This window comes from Diadema setosum, chromosome 21, assembly GCF_964275005.1.
Source record: "Diadema setosum chromosome 21, eeDiaSeto1, whole genome shotgun sequence".
Classification (NCBI taxonomy): domain Eukaryota; kingdom Metazoa; phylum Echinodermata; class Echinoidea; order Diadematoida; family Diadematidae; genus Diadema; species Diadema setosum.
In genome coordinates, this window is record NC_092705.1 from 21,425,919 (window position 1) to 21,449,309 (window position 23,391).

At 38.4% G+C, this 23,391-nt stretch overlaps 1 protein-coding gene across 1 annotated transcript in view; it reads right to left on the reverse strand.

Moving 5' to 3' along the window:
* Nucleotides 1-23,391, reverse strand: part of LOC140244259 (fibronectin type-III domain-containing protein 3A-like) — a 174,389-nt gene that overhangs the window by 110,363 nt on the left and 40,635 nt on the right. The window contains 2 exon segments of the mRNA XM_072323898.1: nucleotides 1,762-2,247; nucleotides 20,432-21,154. Coding sequence (XP_072179999.1) covers nucleotides 1,762-2,247; nucleotides 20,432-21,038 — 1,093 coding nt within the window. The 5' untranslated portion in view covers nucleotides 21,039-21,154.

Sequence of the window (23,391 nt, forward strand, 5' to 3'; positions counted from 1 at the left end):
GATTGAAATTTCGATTGTATCTATTACGAGCTTGGCTCAGAAATTGCAAAGTGCATTGGCAACTGATACTGGAACTGTTCCACGAAATTCTCAGGATGGTAGAGGCACCCTGAAAATGTACATGCATAGACTTGCACACTTGTGTAAATGTTTAATGCATCATAATCACAAATAATCATATTTGCAATATCAGGTCGCAAACACACAGTCACTGCATCCCATGTCTGAGGTTCAACCATGAAACAAACTGTACGGTCTCACATGAGGTTTTGCAATTTGCCATACATGTTTATAATGCAACTCCACACAATATCCAGAACGGGTTCTCAACAGGACTGCCAACATCCACATATCAAAATCAGGGGGGTTCCAAAATGCGATCAGGGAGTTCCTTGTATACACTGCCATTGAGATATATGTATCTCAATGGGCACAAACAACTCTCAAATCAGGATAGCCTCTGCATTCTCCTTTTAGGTTAAAATGAGGTTATTATGTTTCCAGGGAGCTCCCTGCAGAATCAGTGAAACTTGGGAGCTCTGCACTTATCTAAGGCAGTCACCAATAGCAAATTTAAGACAGTTTATCTCAAAGCACTCTTTTTTTTCATTCTTTCTTTTTTCGTCCTTGGGCTTTTTCTCTACCAACAAAAAGACAGAAAGCTGAAGATGACTGTATGCAGATATATCAGGTAAAGATGAGCTTCATGCCCCTTGGTAGGACGTTTTCAGTTGGGAAATGACAGAAATAGAGCTAGACTAGCTACTCCCGGCTAACCCATATGGAGGATACAGGATAAAAATTGAGACAGACCAGGGCTGAGGGAAGGGGGAGGTACCAAATGTGATGATATTGACCAAGCACGCCAGGATACCAGTCATGTATCACCATTGCATTTCGAATGCACGTGGATGTCTGCCTCATACAATGTAGAGTGAAGTGAAATGGCCCAAATCGTAAATCGCGGTGAGCAGAAATTGAATTTAACATGCAACACACTTTAAATAAAATGTGATAACCAAGCGCATGCAATACTTTCAAAATGGCTATTAAAACTGGAATGATGAATGACAGATGTTCTGCTTTCAGAGTTTTGGAAGTCAAATCTTTCTGTGAACTTTGTTTCATTCCCAAATTGACTTAATGGAGGGATTAACAATTGTACTGTTGAGTAGAAATCCTTGTAAACCAGTTGCATTCTTCACACCATGGAATAAAATCTTTGGGTAGGAATCAGGGACAGAAATGATTAACACTAACTTTCAATCACCATACTATGCACTATTGAAACATCTGAATCAAAACTTTGTAAAATTTATCAATATGTCCCACTGTGATCAACAACTTTTATTATGCTATGCATATTAACACACAAACACAACCCCATTCTTTCAAATTTACCAACTGCTCGTAACTTGGGCAGCTACAAGTGTACATGTTTCCTTTGCAGAAAACCTTTTGATTTTCTTGGGACACTTTGTTACCGTAACATGAATTACATCCACGGGATGAATATGAGGAGAGCTCAAATTTGTGTTTGTGTAGGATTTCATAGTTGGATTCTGACATGCCCGAATATGAAATTGCCTGTAAGCGCAAAACATTCATTATATGCTGCCATTCACCAGCTTTGATGAGCTCCTATGTTTGTGTTTGCAATTCCATCCCGATACCTTCCATCCGAGAGCTGCTAAAGGTTGTGACAGGAAAGATTAAGAGATGGAGACAGACATTTATGCGACAGAAGAGCATGAAACCCACCTTGGCGGGGTGATAGGTCACCATTGGAGCCCTGATGTGTCTGATGTTGATGGTTGGAGTTACATGAACCGTGGAACCGCTGAATGTGCATGTTGGTGGGGTGAACACCACCTGTACCCATGAACACTGTGGGGACATGGTGGGGCATGTGGGCAGGGAGTCCTGTGGCATTAGGATAGCCTGGCATCATATGAGGGGGGTACACCCCTTGGTTACCAGGAGGGGGCGGCTGGAACATTGGTGGCTGGTACATCTGCTGGGGCACCGGCGCTGTGGCCGGTGCCTGGTTGTGGTTCTGGTAGACAGCCGCCGGGTTGATGGTCTCCCTGCCGTCCTGTACCGGTGGCTGAAGGGGCATGGACTGCATCGGCGCGGGCGCCTGGAGTGGGATGTTGTTCGCCATGGTGACAGGACCGTGTCCGGTCTTCACCATGTGGATGGGAGGAGGACTGGGGGAATTGCAAAGGAGTTGGACTAGCGTTGGACCTGCAAGAGCAGACAGAATTTCATGGCATAAGGCATGAGAGACTTGTTGCATTCAAATATATATTTTCTATTACATAATGTCAAAACTCTACAAAAACAAAGAAAGCAACCAAGGATTATTCTCATTGCATTTCACTTTGTCAATTCTTCTTAAATATAGTATACAAATGGATTTTGCACTCATATCATAAATGCAAATTAAAATTTTTTCAACTTCTGTACTTCAAAATCATGAGTTTCAAAAACTTTTCAACTGCATTAAAAGGACTGCACATGTGTGTAAAGCAATGGCAAGAACTCTAAGCAAACCTTATTGAATTCTGACATAGAACATTTGCAACTTCAAGGCCATATGAAAATAATTCATCAAGACAATCATTCCCATTAATTACAACCCAAAAATAAAGTGACATTAAAACTAATGTTTTACACTACACATCCTCATTACTCCGCAAATTCAGAATGTTAGCTCTGATGAGAAAATCACAAAGTTTCTAGAAGCACCGTGCATGCCCAGTTCTCACCTACCTGCTCAACACACGCTGGAGGAAGAGCACATACAGAAGTCATGTGACCAAATTCATTTTTTTTTTCTGCTGTGTTTTTCCACTGAATTACAAAACATCTTTTGCCACTATGCATTCAGACAATTGCAAGTTACATGCGATGTTTCAGATGGAATTCAGACAGTTGCTTTGCAACTTATCCCATTCCAACTTAACAAGTTGTCGTGTGCATGGCAGATTGTCGTAAACATGCTTCCCTGCGCATGGTAGAATGTTGTTAACCCTATGCGCATTCCCACACCCTTAACGACAATCTGACATGTGCAGGGAAGCACGTTAACAACAATCTGCCATGTGCACGATGAAGTTTTCTAACTTCCAAGGTTTTCAAGCCCAATGTGAATGGTTCTATGATTGCACTAAGCAGTGAAATGTCATATTTATGTCAACCCGATAATGGCTTTGAAAAGTTTTGGCTTAGACACGTCGATGACAGAAATTTGTCTCTTGAGAATTATTTTCTCCAGGGCTCTCCTTAAATTACATCAGATACATAACTTCCTTCATTTTCCCTCTTAAAAGAGGGAGCTGATGCATGTTGCGCAAGCTACCTTCACAAACTGTAAAAGTGGTTTCTTTCGCGTACAGATACTTTCGCGGTTTCCATTGGTGCCGACTTTTTCGCGTGTGTTTAAATTCACGGTCGGCAAAATCTGTGAATTCACAGTCGGCAAAAACTGTTTTATTTTGAATATGAAAACCAAAACTATAATCCAATTATTCTTTTATTTATTGAATAGAAATTAAAATTAAATGCAGGCTTACCTGAAATCTCGTCTCTCGAGTACTTAATAACATGCTTGTGCCTACATTGCGCGGTATCGCTGTGTGTGTGTTGACCATCAACATACACTCAATGCGAGGAATCTTCGTGTGTGCATGTGCGCAATAGCGTTGTAACAATAACAAGCGAAAATAAAACCACCACGAAAGAAACCACTTTTACAGTACAGTGTATGTCGGTAAAAAGTAGGCTGGAGACATGAACAGTATGGTCCCTGTATTTTTTGTGATCAAGCAAATTACATGTGCTACTGTGAAAGTGGAAATTTTCGCGCAGTTGAAATCTTAACACATTCCTCACAACTAGAAACTAGCGCAACAATAAAAAGCACACAAATATTTGTGCTTGCCATGCCGACGATAATCAATGCCTTGATTCTGCAGAATTAAAAACATGCAAAACTCACCTTACCTGGCTGAGCTCAAAAAATAACTCATACGAAAATATCCACTTACAGTACTTGAGACTTGGTCAGAAATGACACAGGCTATGAAAATCAGCCTGCAACATTAAACATACTGGCACAAAAGTTGTACCTCTTAAAGGGAAGATAAACCCCAAGAGCAATGTGGATTGAGTGAAAGCAGCAACATTAGTAGAACACATCAGTGAAAGTTTGAAGAAAATCGGACAATCGATGCAAAAGTTATGAATTTTTAAAGTTTTCGTGTTGGAACCGCTGGACGAGGAGACTACTAGAGGTTATGACGTATGAGTGGACAACAATACCAAGAAAATATAAAGGAAATTCTACAAAAATCCATTTTTCATGAAAATTACAAATTCCATCAACTTGATATTGACATATGTTAGGGGTAGCAATTATTCCCCCTGCTTTCTGAAAGAGGTTGGTCCATTGCTCTTTCATAATTCTAGAAAAGTGAATTTTTGTTGAATTTCCTTCATATATTCTTTGTATTGTTGTCCACTCATACGTCATATCCTCTAGTAGTCTCCTCATCCAGCGGTTTCAACGCCAAAACTTTAAAAATTCATAACTTTTGCATCAATTGTCCGATTTTCCTCAAACTTTCACTGATGTGTTCTACTAATGTTGCTGCTTTTACTCAATCCACATTGCTTTTTGGGTTTACCTTCCCTTTAATATAGGCCATTCAACTAGCCTCAACTTTCCTGATGATGGTATGTTTGAACTTTTTAGATTGATACTGCTGATTTGCAGAACTCTTTGACATGGCTGCTTTCACAAGGCAAACCCTCTTTTCACAATAAATTTTCTTAGCATCTATGTATTTAAGAGTGACAGATCAAATATTAAAGGCACTATTTACCATTTGCAGATGAAACAAAAACCCAGCTTTAGTGCTTCAAAATAGTTCTAAAATGTGAGTTTGAGATAGAAACAATCAATGTAAAAATGTTTATCAGTATGATCAATGCACGTATTGTTAAATATTAAAAAAAAATGCAAATAATAATTCTATCAAATTGATTGTAAAATAAACTGTCTACAGTTATGGTTTATTGAGAAAAGAGCTAATGTCTCCATATTTTAAGCTTTACTGCAAAATTTTATACGTTAGGGTGTTCTCTGATACAACTGACCTACAATGTACACATGCATGCATCAAATGTGATTTATAACTTGAACATTTGACCTCACTGACCAGTACTTGAGGCAGCTGTAACCTGATGCTTCTCAAAGTTGGAAAGCTGCCAATGATGAGATATTATTGTATTCAAAAAAATGAAAGCCATAAAACTTAACTATGACTCTGATTTATCTTTCTACAAGTCCCTTTTGTACTGTTTTAAAGTGTTGCCTGTGGTATGCTAATTCTAAAAATATACTGATACATACTGTATATGCCATATATTTCGCGAGTCTAAATTTTCGCGAATCAAGACTTCCCGACAATTTCACAAGTGGTTGAATTCGCAATCGTGGAGTCATGTACTGAATGGAGAAATGTTAATACGTACGTCACATTCATACCGGTATTAAAGTCAATATTGTTTTTAATTTCGCGAATAGCAGCTGACTCATGAAATTCACGAAAATAAAAACCTCGTGAAATATTTGGCGTATACAGTAATCAATATCATGCGTACACATTACACTTGTGTTTATGAATAATCTATGGAATGCTTTCCTGGAATTACTTCAATACAACAACAGGCAGCAACTGAGAAGTGCCCATACTTCTCTGAATGGCAAAACTGCTAACTGAAACATTCCCTTTGTTTCATCGGGTTGAATAGAAGTGTTGCAATACGTAGAATTCTCTCCAGCGACATGTCAAGTACAGTGACGCACGAAAACCCAGCTGGCCTGGAGAAAGCCACTGTCTGAAGTGTAGCACTCATTGACAGGCATCCAACCTACACCTAGCTAGAGTGCAGACTGTTTGGATCTCTATTGCTGTTGGAGAAGGTGTCGTCACGCTGCACTCAGGGATCAGCTACAAAATTTCATGACTTTCTGTGATGCTTCAAGTGCAGTGTTTGGAATTTCAAGGGATGGTATAGAGATTTATAAAGGGACTGTACAGTACTGGTTGAGGTGGGGATTCATGTTTTGAACATTCAGAAGTGAGATAATGAGAAACCCCTTATGAAATATGAAAGAGCATGTAATTCTAAGAAGGATTCAATGTTTATTTGATGAACATTGGTTTTCAAATGGCCGAGATATCCAAAAAATTGATAATAATAAAAGGCGACAGGCCACACCTTTTATTAGGATCTCTTTGTTTCACCTTGTTTTTGGATATCTCAGCCATTTCCAAACCGATTTTCATCAAATAAATTTTTGATACCCCTTAGAATTGCATGCTCTTTGACATCTCATAGAGTGGTTTCTGAATATCTCGCAAAACGTTAAAAGCTAAATCTTCACCTCAACCAGAACTGTACACACCCTTTAAGGATGCAGCTTTAATTTTTTTTTTTTTTCTGCAAGAAAATTACTAAATCACTTCAAACTAGGAAAGCATTCTGAGAGCGCAGACCTCCACCAAGCAGCTATTTTGCACAGATGATCTTGCTCTTCCATAGAGATTAATGATTTCAACCCATACGTAGGCCTATGCATGCTGGAAAATTGCCTGAAAATCACCCAATTGCTTCGTTGACGAAATTATCATTTTGTAACGAAATGACATTACGTTAACGAATGGTCATTTTGTCGACAAAATGACCGATTTCGTAACAAAATATTCCATGCGACACTTGGCGCCCCATGGTCTTTGTCCATGGTTTAAACCATGGACAAGATTGTACCACCTTCGTGAATTTGGGCCAAATTGTTCAGGTCCAGAGAATGATACAAACCCAGTATTTCCCCAGTTGCACTATACTGAATCACCATTTAATAATTTCGAGGTATGCATTTAATGTGACAAAATGTTGACAACCGATGTGGGCTGTTTAGTGATCCAATCGAGCAACCAATGCACAGAAGATATCTTACCAGTGGTGCAGCCTATGAAGTTCAGATAATGTCTTGCTTTACAAAATGCAAATCTGGGCAACTCTAATTCCAATACTGTTATGAAAGAATACTTTCATGCATGGAAGTGTTAAAGAATTTTGGATTCATAACAATAACACACATACTTTTTGAAGATCTACACTGTATACCACATTTTGTAAAGAGAAACTGTACATGTGCAGTGCTTACTGGTACTCTCGTCCAAAATGTCATAAATGGCAAAGTCCTCTAAAACTGACCTTTGGCAACCTGTTATCAACACAAATCTACTTAAACAGCACCTCTGCAAATATTTCCGGACAGGATATGTTAAAAAAAAAAAAATAACAAAACAAAAAACAAAACGGCAACAATAGAATTCAACTAACAAATGAAAATGAAAAAAAAAAAAAAATGACGACATCCACGTTCAAATCTAATCCCTATAGAGCTAATGTCTTTGTTGATACTATAATTGTGAATGTATCTAGTGCCATTACAGCATTCCTTTATAATGCACAAAAATAAGCCTGCACACATCACATCACCAGACATAGAATGAAATGTCAACGAAAGGTCAAATTGAGGCTTAATTCCTTGGAATGTAATGCAATCCATGAGTATCACACTTCAAGCGACATTTAGTTTCAAAAGAATGTTGTGTTTAAAAAAAAAAAAAAATTAAAATGCGCCAGAAGGCAACTACCACATTGTACATAGGGCCTATATGGTACAGTAATAGAAGGTTACGATCTTTTGACTGTCATTTATGGCCTTACATTATATGACAATGAATTTGGCAGGCAAACATTTTACACAAAAACAAATTGCAATCAGTTTGATGCACACAGATCACATGAAGATGTCAACCTACATATCGCACTGTACACAATGGCCCGAATTCACGAAGGTGGTACAAATGAAACCATGGTTTAAACCATGGACAAAAACCATGGAGCGCCAAGTGTCGCATGGAATATTTCGTTACGAAATTGGTCATTTCGTCGATGAAATGATTATTTTGTAACGAAATGACACCATTTTGTAACTAAATGAACATTTCGTCCACGAAATGATAATTTTGTTAACGAAACAGTCATTTTGTTGACGAAATGACCAATTTCGTAACGAAATATTCCGTGCGACACTTGGCACTCCATGGTTTTTGTCCATGGTTTAAACCATGGTTTCTTTTGTGCCACCTTCGTGAATTCGGGCTAATGAGTGTAGCTCACTCAAAAACAAACTTTGCTATATTTCTTCAATTACAATTTGTAACACAAATATGAAACTTTTTGTGTGTTTGTGTAAAGAGGTAAAAAACAAAATGATTAGAAGATCTTTACAAGAGACACTTGAATAAAATCTTAATCTTGAGAAAAGGAAAAATTAAGCAGCATTTCATATTCAACATAGAGGAATACCATGCTACTAACATCATGTTCACCAGATCAACAGAGCTCAGTTTGGAGACCAGATATTCTGTAATATGATTCAATTTAAAATTCCCACAGCCATAAGTGCCTTGATATCTAGAAAAAAAAAAATGAAAATAACAGTAACTGCAAACAGTTAATATGGACACCAGTACTAACAAAAAATGCCTCATTCGTCTTATTATTACTAATCATTATTTCATTGTTCTTTCGCATTTTACATAAAATAAAAGTTTCTGCTTGGATGAATATGGCCCCACAAGACATTACAGAGCATAGGCCTACGTACAACTCTCCCCAAAGCCCAAATGGCCATTTGAGTATTCAAGTATACTGAACAGCCAGCGTTACCGTATATTACTGGAAATACTGAGTTTCAAATTACTGAGTTACAAATTACCGAGTTTCAATTTCAGTCAAGTGTAAGTGGTTTCCCCTGGAAACTTGGTATTACTGTAATTCCTGCTTACTTTTCTTCTCATACTATTGTCAGTCTACCAACCCCTACTACAGTATGTGCATCCAATGACACCATTTTGCAAACCATGTGTACACACATAACATAATTTGTAAACATAACAAGCAATGACACATAGGGCAATGGCAAAATATCCTCTTGTTCGTGGCATCAATGATTTCCACACATTCATTACATACATGCAGGCCTATTTACAGCTGTACATAGTGTACAATTTGTATATCTGCTACTGAGCAGTAGCATTATATTCTGGCCACACTTGCCTATAGATGTACATGAATACTGAGTACATGTGTATGAATGACCTCAGCTTGAACTATGCACTTGATTCTCTGTATGTGTTTGTGTTTTGACGCCGTGCTGTTCGGTATGCCTGATGTAACACACTAGCAATTTCCTTAATGGTAAGTCACACCATACAGTACATTGTGCAATACAACAAGCAGCGCTGGCTCACAAAAGTATACACTGTATTCCCTGATTTACGTGCATTCAATGGCACACAGAGGCAAGAGTCTCATTCAATATTGGCACCACTGCAGGATTCTCCATTCCACAGAACTCACAGAAAACAAGACCTGCTTTACAGTTAATAAGTACATAAAATTGCAAGGACACAGATACAGTACCGTACCTACAGTACCTACTGTAGGTAACATTCACAACTTGGACTACAATTTAAATCCAATCTCACAATCATTATACAATGCAAACGCTTACAATGGGAATACAAGGTAGTGCAAACATTTTTGTTGATGGGTGGTATACTAACCAGCAATTTAACCTTCACAGGTGAGCCACTGATGAAATAATGCTCAATGAAACAGCTTTAATACGAGTGTGCCTGTTTATATCCGTATGATGACGTGGCATAACAACTGCTCTGTTGACATGTCTACAAACTTATTACGCACAATTGATCCAGCAAACAGAGCCATCAGTGGGTCTCGTCTGTTCTTCATAACGCGAACTTTGGTCTCAAGGGGGCTTCCTATGTGATACCAATAGAGAACAACTGTCAATGCCAGTACAATGGTTCTGACAGTTTTGCATTCAATTCGAACACTCTACAAAATAAGTATAGAGCTGGCTTTGGTGAACTTTGAGATGTTTTATTTGTAGAATATTACACCGAGTCTTTGTAAGTATTACAACCCTAAACTGATGTGTCAATGTGGTGTAACAACAGGCTGAAGTGAATACACACAAATCTGCTTCACTTGCAATTGGCACCACTGTACAATAACTCATGCTCAATCATAAGAAACAACTAAAGTAGGATATTTATGGAATATTTTGATCCTATGTCCTCATACAGTGTATGTTCAGTAGTACAACCTGTACTTGCTTGAACCCTCTTTCTCTCTCACATGTTTATAAACCAACACACACACACACACACAAACATACATTGGATAGATCCTTTTTCACATGGTCTGTACAACAAACTACAAATTTGTGGTGGACAAGCAGAATTAAAGACAATCACTAAAAATGGCTAAAAATAAAAGCATAGGCTGGTATCTTTTTTAAAATTGCATTTTCACAAAAACGAAAAAAAAAAAAAAACTTTTCCGGGGGGGGGGGGGGGGGGGGGGGGTGATAACAATCCGACTGATTTCAGATGACAGAAGTTTTAGTTTTTCAGAGCCTGATGCATGCATCCAACATCAACAATTTTTGTGCACATATTAAGTCTATACCCACAATGTTTGTTTGCTTTTGTTTGTTTTCTTAGTTCATGAGAGGAGCAAAGATCTGAAAAACAAATTTCCAACATCAAAGACTATTTATTCAGAGAGGATTTCAACAAACTTCTCAGATACATTTGTACTACAATGTCAAGTTAAAGGGACTGTACAGTACTGGTTGAGGTAGGGATTCATGTTTTGAACATTCCTAAGTGAGATAATGAAAAGCCTCTTATGAAATATGAAATAGCATGTAATTTTAAGAAGGATTCAACGTTTATTTGATGAAAATTGGTTTTCAAATGGCTGAGATATCCAAAAAAGGGCTAATAATAAAAGGCGACATGCCCCAACTTTATTAGTATCTCTTTGTTTCACTTTGTTTTTTGATATCTCAGCCATTTCAAAACCGATTTTCATCAAATAAACTTTTGATACCCCTTAGAACTGCATGCTCTTTGACATCTCATAGAGTGGTTTCTGAATATCTCACAAAACGTTAAAAGCTAAATCTTCACCTCGACCAGAACTGTACACACCCTTTAAGATGCACAATCCAAGATGAAGACTACCGATTACCACTACTGTACAAGCAGTAAGTACGCTAAAAAAAAAAAAAAAAAAGACGGGAAAAAATGACGTATTTAAACACAGACGGTAGAAATATGTGACTGTACATGCACTCCGGGAAATCCAATGACGAATTCTGCAAGTCTGACAATCAATCATTTTGATGTACAATGTGTATCTATACACTTTAAGTACATTTTTTCCCCCTGCCTGAATAGAATCTAGCAATAGAGATGTTCGAAGTACAATTGTACATTGTATGGTGGTTTCTGCACCCAACTCACTTTCAAGTTTCTTATTTCAGCGTGTACAAGTGTAGGCCTACAAGTTGTACTTCATTTCTGGCATGGTGTTCTGAATGCTGCACACTGCACTCATATGTGCAACATGCCAATACCTCACGTGGATCACCCTGCCAACCGAACACATCAAAAGAAACAGGAATAAATCAAAGTGTTGTGTAAGGGAAGCATCAGTTTATCACCAGACCATGAAAAGCCTCAACAGTTATTAGCCCTACAAGGTTGTAAATCCATGTCAGTTTTAGACCTCATGGAGAAATACAGGAAGAGTCCTTCATGATGATGACAGGCCCTTTAGATGAACGTACGCAAATGAGGTGAAAATATCTGGTCTACATACATGTACACATGTACAATTGTACCAACAAAAATAATGGGGAAAATGGTCAGTTTTCTTCTGTTTGTTACACAAATAATGCATAAATTTAAATACATTATATAACTCATGAAAATTCATGCCGCGAATATATCATGTTTTACAGTATGTCACAGAATAAAATCTGTTCAACATTTGCACCTCTATCATTTGTGACTTTAGTATTCAAGTTTTAAATCAGTTACAAGGTTTTGTATTTTATTTTTATCAGTTTCCATACCATCTGGTTTTGCTGAAACTTCCATCTTCTGATATTTTTTTTTCCATCAAAGTAAACTTGACCAAGATGTGGCATTGCACATGAAATCATACTAGTACCACATGCTTTCTTTGATATCCATCCCTTCAAACTGATCTTCCCAAGGGTGTAAACTGCACCCATTTGCAACCTGTGGAGCTACAATGTACAACTAGTATCCCCACCGGGATGGCTGTTTTATACTATATACAAGCTAGTAAATACTGTACAAGGTGTATACAGAACTCTCTCTAAAAGGGGCCATGCTATACAAGATTTGGATAATTTATTAATGGAAAAATGAGCAAAGAAAATGGGATTCCATCGGGATTTGGATAAGTAAGTTAATCAGAAATATGAACACCAAAGCAAAAATTAAAAATATGATGCATACTTCCTGTATGTCATTTATCTGGAGAAACTCTATAGCTTGCCAATCTTATGACTAAAGGCACTCTAACTCTACACCACATCAACATTGAAGTTTATAAAGCAAATTCAAGCCTGGGGGAAAAAAATGAAGATAACCCCCCCCCCCCCCCTATAAAAACACTCATGATATACATTGTATAAGTATGAATGCTGAAACAGTTCATTACTGGGCAATAAGGTTTGGAATTACACAAGTTTTGCATAATGTAAACAAATACAAATAAATTTGTTCTGTTGAAAAACATTAACTGTAAAGATCACACATACATGTAGGAAAGAAAACTTCATGTCAGTTCTTGTGGGGTTTTTTTTCCTTCTTACAAAGCACAATCAAGTTACAGTTATGAATACAAGTCATATCTTTTATCAAATTTTATACATATCATTGCACATTTTTTAAATCTGCTACATGTACTGATAGTTTTCATTCATTTACAATAGTGAAAACTTACAGGAGAGGGGGAAAACAGGACCTGCAAATTATGATTGTAATAGCAATATACTGTAATACAAAATGTGATAGGGTCTTCTCAATCCAGGGTAGCAAGTTAGGCACCATCACTTGCAATTTACATGAATAACCTCAACAACTTTCAGACTGCATACCGATGTAAGTATCTGATCATTGAACTGATATCATTGTAAAAGGAAAATTCTCCATACATTGCTAACATTTCAAACATTCTGTCACTACCTCTAGAGTTACATCATCTGTACTATATGAACAAAAGAACTGTTTTCACATAGCAGAACAGGTATCCACAGAACTTCATGATGTCATTGACATTATACATTTGTTATGGCACCTTCTGTACAAAAACATGATTTACGACATACAGACTGATTATACATGTGCAATAAACAATATACATCATTCTACATTAGATCTTTACACCGACTCAATATTCTCTGCATATTCCAGCAGCATACAGTTCCAACAGTGCACAACAGACAACATCAGACAGGTTTAAGACAATACACTGTAGAGTAGGTTATATTATACATCCATGGATAATCCCCAGAACATACAATGTATACACTGAAATACAGGGTGACACATGGAAAGGTCCATGGCTTTGTACGTTTGCTACATGGCATTGATTCAATTATCATAGTGCAGTATATGCAGTTTGTAAGCTGTATTGCCTACACAGTTTCTTTCATGCAACATGCATTATTCCAAGATATCTGCAAAATATGGTATCATTGAACAAGCAATGATACTCATAGGAAAGTCAGAGTACCCTACACATTTGTATTACATGCACACACGGTTCTCCTCCCCTAATGGCCCCACACTCAGACAAATGGGGAATGTATTGCACAGTCTTAGTCTATTCTTTCAGACACACTTTACTCATGGCCTCTCCACATTGGAAGCTACAGCTGTACAAAATTTTGATACCTCATTATTTTCACCTTCAGCACATCAAATTTGAAGAGGTCTCGAAACATGCTTAGACCACTATACAGATCAGACAGACTACTGTAAAAGTGGATATTTTCGCGCGACTAATTTTTCGCGCTAGGCCGGGTAAGAAGAGTTTCGCGTGTTTTTAATTCCGCGGAATCAAGACATCACGCACAGGAACGTATGGCAAGCAAAAATATTCGCGTGTTTTTATTTTTGTGCTAGTTTCTGGTTGCGCGAAATGCGCGAAAATTTCAACATCGCGAAAATTTCCACTTTTACAGTATAATGCATCCAATTGGTAAATTTCTACTTGTTGCTGGTATTGATTAAGTAAAGACATTATTTACTGTGGACACACATATATATATACGCACAACTGGGAAAATATTAAACCCCTCAACTGCTGACGTTATGTCAAGCATTTCTAATTTCGGGGCCATTCAAATTTTTGGAAATTATTCAAAAATATTATATTTCAAGTGTTTTATGTCACATGAAAAATACCATTTTCAAGAGGATAAATTAAAATTTTTCACCAAAAAAAAATCTGATTTTAATAAATCTAAACCATTATTCAACAAGGGCCTACAATGTCTTCTGCCAAACCTAGATTTTCACAGTGAAGAATTACAACAAATGATTTTTTTTTTATGAAAAATTATATTTTTCTAGTTTTACTGTTTCTAATGCAATGCCCTTGTAGTCCCATATAATATTTTTCTGTGGCACTTTGTGCAAAAATGCATATTTTGACATCATTTGTTGTGAAATTTCAAAACTCACTTTTTGTTTGGAGCACATTACATTGATGAAAACAAACAGTAATATGGGTTTTCATTTGAAAAAAAAATCAAGCTGATATCATACAAAAAAAAGAAACCTTTTGGCAACTAAAGTGGCCTGCAGCAGTTTATGGGTTAAATGTAGTTATTATGTGTATGAAGTTCAAAATCTGTTTCATGTCAAGAGTGATAGGCCTACATTTCAAACAAAATGCTTCATGTTTCCTTTCACATTTCATGAGACAAGACCTGCACTACAGTTTTATAACTTTTGGTAAAATGTAAGAATCACATTTAAACAGCCACTTACCCTTCAACACAAAATGATCTGAACATGACATTTAAAAAACAAAACAAAACAGAATATCAAATGCAAGCAAGATTTAGACCAATACAGAAGTGTAGAGGTTTCAAATTGAACCATCCTAGAGACAATATATGCAATATCATTTGAAATGACCTAATTTGCATTTGGCAGTCCCACATGTGTTTCCAATGAGCTGTGAACAATCATTTACAATGTATGATCTACAACACGTACATGTACATACAATGTACAGCTCTAGACAGTTGCATGACAAGTGTTCCAAGTCCTCACACACATTGCCAGACCCAACCAAGGGAGAAACAACAGGTCTGCTGTTGAATGATACCGACATTGGGGCATGTGTACCACTACAAGGGTAATACTTCACATCAACAATTCCTGTATCAGGACACAGGATGCTTGGTTTATGGAAGAGATACCACCTGTGATGGCACACAGTGTACATGACCTTGTTCATTGGGCAGCTCCCCTGACCTTTCCTGACCCAACCTGTTTGAGCGAAATTCCCCCAACTGACATCCGGATGGTAGTCTCTGTCAGAGACACAACTGCTGTGGTGCTGCGAGAGGAGAGCTCATGTTTCAAACCTGTGGAATACCTCCTGCCCTACTGATGACAGCGTTCACAGTTATCATGTGTGCGGTGGCAGTGGAGTGATAAACAGTTCACATTAGTTTGAGTTTGAACATTTACATGATCATTTAAGACGGATCATAATATAACATTCATCCTTGTTGATCAATGGTAGTTGGTATTGAATGCGAGAAAAACTATTTCTATGGTAGAATCTGTACCAAAGCATCATACAGCATTTTCCTACCAGACAGCTTGCTCATTTGCCTTGGGCAGATAAAACTCGCTCTTGAGCTAACAAAATACAAAGAAATTTGCCCACAGCAAACTGTAAGGATTTGGGAAACTTGTCCCTTCCCCCGGGCAAGTGAGGCAAACCAAATTTGAATACTTCGTGTCATAAACTTCTGGTAAACATGTACACAGGCTGACCTCATAAGACTAGGCTAGTAATATTGGTAAAGAATCTCTTTGTACTTGTCTGGAGGAATGTGACCTTCCTGTCACAGGTTTACCACAAGTTTAAAAGCTACTGGAAAATTAGCAGGTGCTGTTCTAGATCAGTGTTCTTTTGCAGACCTTACACTCTGTACTACACTGTAGTAGCATGCACAAGTCCATAACAGCCTGCTTAAAAGTATCAGAACCTTACCTCTTACCTCTTACATTAAACTACATGCAGACACATATTATGGGAAAAGTTTGTTTTTATCAACTTATTGTAATAGAGCCTTTCCAGCACTTGAGGTCTGTACAATTCACCTCCAACAACATCACACAATTTCACAATTAATGGTTAGAGGCATAATTTACCATTTGCAGATGAAAAAAAAACAACAAACAAACCCAGCATTAGTGCTTTAAAAGAGTTCTTAAATGTGAGTTAAGGATAGAAACAACCACTGTAAAAATTTGAATCTGTATAATCGATGTTAAGTATTGTTAAATACACAAAATGTGAACAATAGCTATAATAAGAATGCTTCCAGACTAAACCGTCTACAGTTATGGTTTATTGAGAAAAATGCTGATATCTCCTTACATTTTAGGCTTTATTATGAAAATTTTATATGGTAGGATGTTTTGTTATACAACAGACCTACACATATGCCTCAAATGTGATATCTTGAACATTTTTGAAATCACTGCTCCCAAAGATAAACTGTACCTTTAACAATGCCAACCTGTAAGAACAGATAAACTGCAGCGTACATTACTGGTATAGGGACCTACACAATTCTGTACACTATTTTCACACATTAACTCCAATTTTCTATTTATAAGCGTTGATGCCAGTTCTGCTGTGGAAAGTAGAACATCTGTTTTCATAGTACACCTGTAACTGTCTGAAATCTGTGTGCACTAAATGGTTGTGAAGAAATAAAATTCTGATGAACATAAAACGTGGATGCCTGGTATCTTGCAGATATAGCTGGCATTCAAACTACAATCATCAAAGATCCACCACGCAATTCAGGCCACACAGATTGAAAAGCTGTCATTTATACACAATCTTGATAAATATGGCACACACAATGGGCCGAATGCATAAAACAAGCAATTGCTTGTAAGCAATTGCTTCAAGCAAAAGCACAAGCTCGTCTAGCAAAAGGTCCCTCTCAAGCAATTGCTTAATTCCATACATGCATAACCTTCTGCTCATGCTAATACCTTTTGCTTGTCCCGCACAAGCAATTGCTTGCGTTTTGAACAAAAGGGACGTCACGCCTGTGCGAACACAAGAACAAAGGCGAGTGTGGCAGCATGTACTAGTATTTGAAAGGGCATGTGTGTGCAGAAACATTTCCTGACATAGCAGAAATGCTTTGAAATGCACACACACACACATACACACACACGTATTACTGGCTGATTCTCATCACTGCAGCTTACAGTAGCCCGGATCTGCCAGATCGCACGCGGAGAGAAGTCTCCTTGCTCTCCACCGAAGTCAGACATCCTACCTGTTTTTCATCACATTTTGCATGCTAACCACTGGAAATTCCTGTTGTTGAAATGAAAAAGTTTCTTACACTACTTAAGAGTAATTTCTTGTAGATTTATACCACTCCTTCACAAGTGTGGTCTTTCTTTCATAAATATGAAAAGGATACTTAAAAGGGTACGTTCCGGTTAAGCAAAAGCTCAAGCTCAAGAGCTTGGAAAATCGTAAGCAATTGCTAGCAACAACTAGCAAAAGGTCCGTTTTATGCGTTTTTAAGCAAATGCTTGGTCTCTAAGCAATTGCTTGTGCTTGCTAGCAAAAGCTTCTGCTCGCAAGCAATTGCTTGTTTTTATGCATACGGATTTGAGTAAAAGGCTAGCACAAGCAATTGCTAGCGTTTATGCATTCGGCCCAATGTGTTCTACAAAATCACAAATACAAATGGACACAACAAATTCAATCAAAAGTAAATAACATTGCAAAATTTCTGCAAACAAATCACATTCCACACATATTTAGAACAGATCAAAGCCTCTAAACATTCACATTACACGTTGAAAGCATATTTGAAGTATTCAGAAATTAAACAATACATCAACCTTTACCAAAATACAGTTTTGTACCTATTATGCCAAGACACTTTTTCGGCAACTTAATCTTACGTCTATAATTTTGTTGTTTGTTTGGGGTTTTTTTTGCAATGCAAGACATCAAGATTTTAGCTAAATTTTACGTGGGACACTCTGCTGAAAACTGACTGGGAATGACATTTTGATGATACTGGCTTGGTAAGAACAATGGGGGCGCACAGCACCCCTTTAAAGGAAACTGGAGAGGAAGTGTCTTGTCTCCACCCTTATTCCTCGCAGTGCTCTTTGAGATGCAGGGCACAATGGGTACCTGGCCAATTTGACATTTGATATTCGCTTTTAACCTTCACGCAGGACTTACATGTAAAACTCTACAGGGGGAGAACAGAGAGATAAGAAAAAAAAATGAACTTGTTTGCCAAAACCAAAGTCTAGGGACCTGGTTCAAGAACAAAAAATAACTGCACCCAGTAGACCACTGATATTACCCATTGTCCCATGGCATTCCTTAAAGCCATTTGAAGGACAACATTTGTGTCTTACCCTTTACAGAAGCCACTTTGTACTTACAGTACATAGCTCAATGTAACACTGTATCAAGAAGGATTCCTGGGCTGCCCTTGGTAACTTTTTCCATTCATAATCACACATTGTGTGTGTAATAACCAAGCTTTCACCGTTTCATCCTTCATAGTATTCTAGTGCAACCAACATTCAACACCCTAGTACACATGATACAGTAACCAAAACAATTGTTCTGATTGTTCGGAGATTACAATAAACTGCATGTATGGGTAACACGATTTACTGATATCTTCCGATCATTTCACTTTTTTCAACAGTTATTTGCATATGATTTCGGAGATTTTTAGTCAATGTCTTTCATGTGAACCAATTTCTTCGCTGTGACATTCAACTCTTAACCTTGCTGACAATATCTGTAACAATTCTCCTAGTGTCGCACAGAAACTAAGGGTCAGAGCAATTTACTTTGGTACATGTACACTGTTTGTTTGTTTTTGCAAAGGCTTTCTCACAACAAAGTATGACCAAGCTTGATTTCCAACTGTCTTCTCTGCAGCAACAGGCTTGCTCCGTGCTTGCTTGCTTGCCCGTTCCCTTGCTTGCTTTCTACCACTGTCATGACAACCACACATCACACGGGCTTGGAACTGAGGACCTGCTGCTCTCTGCGCCTGGCAGCCATTCTCCACATATTGTATGACAGGCTCTCCCTCTTATCACAGGTGCCCTTTCATCAATCAAACTCTGAGAAATGGTGACATTCACTTGGCAGGATACGTAACAAGATTCAATGCAACAGGCCCCGCGTTCACATTAGTCCCCGCAACGCGGGGACAGCCACAAGAGATCTTATCTTTTTTACGACTGACCGTTCACATTGGTATCTGATCTGTCCCCGAGCTGTGGGGGCAATTGGGGCTTGGGGCGAGCTCTGCCAGGCATAGCGCATGCGCACATTCGATGACCACAGCTGGACGCTATCAATTTCGCCCCAAGGTCACTCTCCCCTCCAAATCTTGTCCCCGTACCCGACTTGCTTGGCGGGGACGGGGGGACAAGTCCCAGTGAGCGTTCACATTATGGTTTTGGAGGAGAAAGTCCTGCAGCTCGGGACTTTCCCCGCGTCGCGGGGACCAATGTGAACGCAGGGAGGGAGTATGACGTCGATAGACTCCAAAGGCCACAGGTTTATGCTATGGCGATTCCATTCAAAATCAACATTTTAAGAAAACAGCACATGTATTTAATGCACTTAAATGTATCGGCTCTACTCTACCAAACACAGACCCATCTTTTCTGAAATCAACATAATCAAAGATCTATACCTAAACAAGTCAAATATTGTTTGGTGCTTGATGACTAATATAGCCCACAGACAGTGTGTGATTCGATTCTTGGCCATTTTGCATCTGACATTGCACATTCACTGAAGAAATTTACACACAGCAGGTCAAAATATTGTGTGTATCTACCTCACAGTTAAGGTGTACCCACTCCTGTGGATTTCGTTTTTAACTTGCTTTCAAAAAGTGCTTCCTACCTCAAAAACCAAACTTACCTTCCATGACCAAGCAGGCATAGATGTGATACATTGAGTCTAGAATGTAATGTTGTTGCTTTGCATCTAAGGAGGAAAACTCACCATGCTATCAATAGAATCAGCTAGACAGCTTTACATATCTAGCTCTGCAAAGCTACAAAGCTCACAGCTATGTACTCACCATGTATATATTGGACCTGATCTCCATTTTCAACAGGGAATGCCTCCCCAGGCTTGATTTGCAGATAAAACACATATTTCTGCTTTTGTCCCTGCGTTTGGCCCTGCACCCCTTCTTCTTGTACTTGTCCCTGCCGCACACCCTCCTCCACCGGTAGGGGCGTCGACCCCTGGTTCTGATAATCCACATATTCCGAACTTTGGCTCTGGTAGAGTTCCGGATTGACATACTCCTGCCCCGTTGTGGGGTATTCCATATGGCCATCATATTCCGGGCCCGGGATGGGCACATAGTTTGCATTCGTGCCGTCCATGCTGGCATCGTACTCCTGGATGTAGTTCGTCGGACACGAGTTTGGGATCTGCGGCTCACTCACATACTGGGCCACTTGCCCCTGGCTGTCTATCGAGCCGTCTGAGGTGTACATGTCGGGGCTGTTGTCCATCGAGAGGGAGCCGTTCTGGCCCTTGACCGAAGTGAGCTGGACGTCCGATTCGCTGCTGGTCGTGGAGCTGGTTTCGCCGTTGGCCAGCGGGCCGTCGTGGTGCATCTGGGCATGGTGGTTGGCGCTCTGGTAGATACTCAGGATCGGCTCAGTCACGGACATGATGGCCCTGGCTGATTGGACAGGTCACACGGTTGAAAGATGCTGTGCCTCCACATACACACGCACACACGCACACCGAGGGTGCTCTTGTAATATCGCTGCCTTCAATCTTTACTCTGTGGACAAAATAAAACAGAACAGACATGACAATCAATAACAAGACTTCTAAAAATAGTATACCTAACATTTTTCCTCTCCTTTTCATAAGTATTCTGAAAGATATCTTACAAGATACAATTTATTGTACTGAAAAAGACAAAATCACTGACCTAAATTCTCTTGTGAATGCATAATCTGTGGGCTTAACAGCAACTTGCTAGGTACGAGCATTTCAAACAATGTACATCATGACAGATGAATGCATATAGATGAACAATTAACAGCACAAACACACAAAATGTACTCATAACTCATAATGCACCCCACACACAAGCCAAAGATGGCAAGTCCAATCATTGAGGAGAGACACAAAAGGCCTGGATCTCTTCTGTTCTATGTATTATAAAGCGAGACATTTTCGCAGCATGAAATATTCGTGAATTGCCACTGGCATTCAATGCATAGAATAGTGTAGACCAGAACTTTTACATGCATTTAAACCACTGAGGACGAATCCCAATGATACAAATTTCATCAGAGTTGGATATAGAAGAGAAAGTTCTCAAATGCTGTAAGTTTCAAATGCTGTTTTTACCAAATGACACAAATTGGAAGAGCCGACAGTATCATCCCCTTGCAACTCTTCTATTAGTTTCTACACACAAACTTCACTATAAAAACCATGGCTGTTGGTCAATAATATAGCAACTATATCTCCCTTTTCAATTCATTGTTGCGAGTTATTACAAGACTGCAAGAATTTGATGCAAATGATAGTGGTATCTTTTTCTCATCAGATTAATGTTTACAAAAGTGAAATTTATTGAAGACTAGTGTATAAAAGTTCAATGGGAGATGGAATTATCACCAAGTGACAATTTCAATTTATATTTTTGTGCAAATATGGGGATATTGACAACTTTCATATCACATCCAATTTTGATAAAAACATCTTTCATTCTGTTCATTTGATATTACTCTATCAATCCAAGCTGCCTTGAACATGTTGTGGAATGGCACTTCAACCCTTACTGAGCTTCATTTACTGACTGGCAATCCAAGCTGCCTTGAACATGTTGTGGAATGGCACTTCAACCCTTACTGAGCTTCATTCACTTATTAAAGGTCCAGTTTACCTTTGGGAGCAGTGATTTCAAAAATTTTCAAGATATCATATTTGATGCATATGTGTAGGTCTGTTGTATCATAAAACATCCTACCATATGAAATATTTGCAATAAAACCTAAAATATAAGGAGATATCAGGGTTTTTCTCAATAAACCGTAACTGTATACGGTTTAGTCTGCAAAATTTGTTATTATAACTATTGTTCACATTTTGTGTATTTAACAACACTTAACATCGATTATAAGGATTCAAATTTTGACAGTGGTTGTTTCTATCCCTAACTCACATTTTAGAACTATTTTATAGCACTAATGCTTTCATCTGCAAATGGTAAATTATGCCTTTAAACTGGCATGCAGTCTAGAGTGCTTTCTTTGTCCACTGGCCCAGATGTCTGGAAACTAATTGTCAATGAATAGAGATTATCTAATCCCCCTAATCCCTACTGTGTCACCATGGCCTCGCTTCCTGTTGGACTTGAGGCACATTGCCACACCTGAATGGGCTTGCTAGCTTTACCACTAGGTCAAGTTTGAAGGGATTACTTGATGCTGCTGAAAAGAAAAGCTTGGGAAATCATGCTTAGTGTCTGGGCACATAAAGGGCTATTAAGAAACAGACTCCAGGTGCTATAGGCAGGAGCACACAGGAGGAAACAAGCATGAATGAGTTGCATATATAACCACATGTGCATGAAGCTCTGAAGAATATCTCCAGTGTCAACTGCATGAGGAGTAACAATGGCGCTTGTCAAAGAACGCACTTTGACAAGCATCCCTGACAACTCATGGAACGTTACATTCAAGCAGTCTAAACACACACTCTCTACAGAAGAGTTGAACATTATATACACATACATCATGTCTCAATGCGCTCATATGCACTGGAGCTGTGAAGTGATAATGTGTGTGCCTTGAGCCAAAACAGACACATTATCCAAGTGATTATTGGTAGTAGAGAAGGAAGTCTGCTGCCTGCATTCAAGTTATGATGATACAGATTTCAAAGTGAATTGGACAAACTTTAAAAAAAAAATTAAAAAATGAAACATAGAGGTATCAAAGTGTAAATTATTGCGGAGTGGAGAGACTTTTCTCTTTTTCTCAACAGGCCTGTCGATAAAGA